This window comes from Condylura cristata, unplaced genomic scaffold, assembly GCF_000260355.1.
Source record: "Condylura cristata isolate star-nosed mole 26May11 unplaced genomic scaffold, ConCri1.0 scaffold00017, whole genome shotgun sequence".
In the NCBI taxonomy this organism is placed as follows: Eukaryota; Metazoa; Chordata; class Mammalia; order Eulipotyphla; family Talpidae; genus Condylura; species Condylura cristata.
Window position 1 is genome coordinate 16542237 of NW_004567118.1, and position 3141 is coordinate 16545377.

Here is a 3141-nt window from a genome sequence, read left to right on the forward strand (position 1 = left end):
TGCTCATTCTTACTGCATTTGGGAACTGTCATTTGTGCCTATTAAGAGCAGCAGGCAAGGCCCTCCCTGGTGGCTCAAGGGGTTAAAGTGCAGCACTATGAAGCAATCCCCAGCCACGGAGGTGACCCACATGGCACAGCAGAACTCTCTTCTTTTGCCTGCTGCTCCCCTCAGCACCCTCAGCAGAGTAGCTCAGTAGATTGGCCTTTTCTGTTCCCCACTTTGTCTCTGGTAAAGCCTATCAACCCCTATACCTCTGGCATGTACCCCAGTTCTTGTATGCATAAATAAATAAATTAAAAAAAAAACCAGTAGGCATTTATCCCAAATCAAAACACAAAGAAACAGTATACATCTTTTAAAGTTTTATTATGAAAACATACAGTATCAATTACATTATCTGTGTCTCCTCTGTAGCAGAGAAACAGTGACAATGGACCATCCCCTTGGGGGACATCTGTCCTTTGGCAAAATGAATATAAATTAGGGAAAGAGCACCCAACAGAATAACACAACACACAATGGAGATTAAATTAAGAGAAGGAAGGACAACTACAGGCTGGAGGGCATCTTGCTGACAGCCTCAGGCTCAGGTGACTTTCCCTGAGACCCTCCATCTCCAGCCAGAAAGGCTCATTTCAGTTCCAGGGAATTCACATACTCCTGGACCCAGGGCTCGCTGGAGTTGGTGCAGATTTGCTTGCCCTTTCTGGTCAGGAACCTGTGGGGTGAGGAGACAGATTAGAACCCATGGGACTTTGGAGGACAACTGCAAATGCCCCTTGCCTGTGGTAGCCCCTCTTTCTGCTGAACAGCTCCATGTTGGGTAGCTCCAGAGTGTGGGGAGACCCTTTCCAGAGTAGTACTGGGGCTGGAACTCCCACCGGATTTAGCTCATCCAGGTTGCCCAGATGGAAAGCCAGTGAGCCTTCTGACAGTAGAGCTATATCTTCCCATTCCTTTCTGCTTCAATGATATTTTCAAGTGTATTTTGAAGCATGTTTAAGAAATCATTCCATTTGTCCTATAATTTTTTTGACTTCTGACCTCAGACTAACTTCCTCCCCACAAACCAATGTTCCTCCCTTAGGTCTCCCCACCCGCTCAGGACACAACAGGTGACGTGTTCCCCACTGCTTCATGGGAGGTCTACAGTCCTGAGACCGGCTTCCCTACTGCTAGACCCTCTTTCCCCACAAGAGGCTCCCTTTCCTGATCCTGCCCTCTCCCTCACTGCCCAGAGCACCTGGGATTGATACTCACACCACAGCTGGCTGGGAGCAGAGGCTGCTGGTATCAAAGTAATCCACCACAATGTCCCTATTAAGTTTCCGTGGGAAGTAAGAGAAGCAGCAGGCTGTAGGAGGGTCTGAGCCTACTGGAAAGAAAGGCCAGGGTGAGAAGGATTTCCACAGAGAGTTGCTCATTCTATCTATCCATGTTCACTGGACAGCCCAGTGCAATGACCAGATCCCCAAATGTGGTCCCTCTATCCAATGCCCCCCCCACCCTGATTCGGAGTCTTACTCTGAATAGAAGATCCTAAGAGAAAGAACTCTACAATATTGGAGCTGGATTGGTCCTCAGAGCAATGTCTAATTCCTTTCATTTTACAAATTGGGAAACCTTGGCACAGCTAACTATAGACTTGCCTTTTAAAGTCAACTAATGGCTGTTTCATAAGAAAGCAACTTGGATATTGCTGAAAGCCTGCTAGACTACACTGAACAGTATATTACGGGGAAATTTTCCCAGCTTCCTTTGTCCCGTTCCCAGATGCCACCATCTGGTTATATCACCCTTAAGGAGAAACTCGGGTGCTGCCTATACTATGACTCTACAAACAGCTGAAAAAGTGGACTTACTTGGTGCTGAGAGTGCTGGAGAGCAGAAGGCAGCCAGGAGCATGAGCAGAGAGAGGGCAGTCACGCAGAGCTTCATGGTCTTGGCAGAAAAGAGGCTTTCTGGAGCGGAGGCTAACGAGCCTAGAAGCTACAGAACCCAACTGTGTTCTGTGCCAGCACTGAGCTGGGAGCCCCATTTTATAGGAACCCTGAGACCTGGGCCAGTGGCTGGGGTCCCGGGAGGGGGAGTGGAATTTCCAGGGTAGAGATGATGTCATGGAAAGATGGATAAGGAAACTGAAGCTACATGAGAGTAAGGAGTTCTGCACAACTTCTCCTCCCCAGGCTGTGTCATCACGGAGGAAAGAGGAGGGAGGGAGAAAGAAGAAGAAGTGGGCTGCACCATAGAGGGAAGTGGTACACCAGAGGCAGAGACCAAGACTGGGAAGAGAATTACAAACCCAGAAGGAAAGACAGAACATTACACTTGCCAGTAGGCACATGTAGATGCGAATTGTGCTGATGTCTGTGGCTAGCACCTCCGAAGCTGGAAACTTCATGTCAGTCTCTCCACAGTGGCCACAATCAGGCCCCAAGAATGAAGATAAAGTCAGGACTCCATGTCCCATTCCTGGACCTCCTGCTGTGCTGAGTGACTCTAGTGTCCATATGTGTCCTTGGGCAAAAAAGGGGGGCCAGCACTGGGTGTGCAGATGGTTCTAGCAGGGCAACTCAGGAACATTTACCATATCTACCTACTGAACATCTACTGTGCCAGGTGCAAAGCAAGCTGTCGTATACACATGACATCTAAACCAATCCCAAGCAAAAGGGTTGGCAGGAAGGGTTGCCAAGAAGCAGAGCAGAGCAGAGCTCACTGATAATCTCAAGGCTGCTTTGTGGCAGTGCAAGAGGGAACGGAACTGCCTTCAACTGTGGAATCCATTTTCTTTCTACCCAAGATAAAAGTGGAGTGTGACCACAAAAAGTGAAACTATTGACCAATAGACACTACACAATACATGCAAGGATTCATCTGATAAAGACTAAATTTAGAAGAAGAGATTGAGTCAGACTGTCCTGGAAGCAGGAGGGCATGGAAAAGAAAAAAGTCAGCAAGTTCACTCAGATGAATAATAGAAAAGGAGAAAGAAATCAATCAGAATCAAATTTGGAAGACCCAGATAACAAAATGTTCTTCAAGTATGTAAAAACAGATTGGACACCGAGCAATGAGCTGACCTATGTAATAGAAAAAAATATGTGATCTAAACATGTGGGTATTTCCCAGCCAGTC

At 47.3% G+C, this 3141-nt stretch overlaps 1 protein-coding gene across 1 annotated transcript; it reads right to left on the bottom strand.

The window, feature by feature from the left end:
- Positions 1-407: 407 nt before the first annotated feature.
- LOC101619458 (C-C motif chemokine 4) lies at positions 408-1980 on the bottom strand. Its single transcript, XM_004685025.2, has 3 exons — positions 1866-1980; positions 1264-1378; positions 408-721 (listed from the first exon to the last, which is right to left on the bottom strand). Exons 1-3 carry the CDS (start codon positions 1939-1941, stop codon positions 634-636), a joined length of 279 nt encoding a protein of 92 aa, XP_004685082.1. The 5' UTR covers positions 1942-1980; the 3' UTR covers positions 408-633.
- Positions 1981-3141: the final 1161 nt, after the last annotated feature.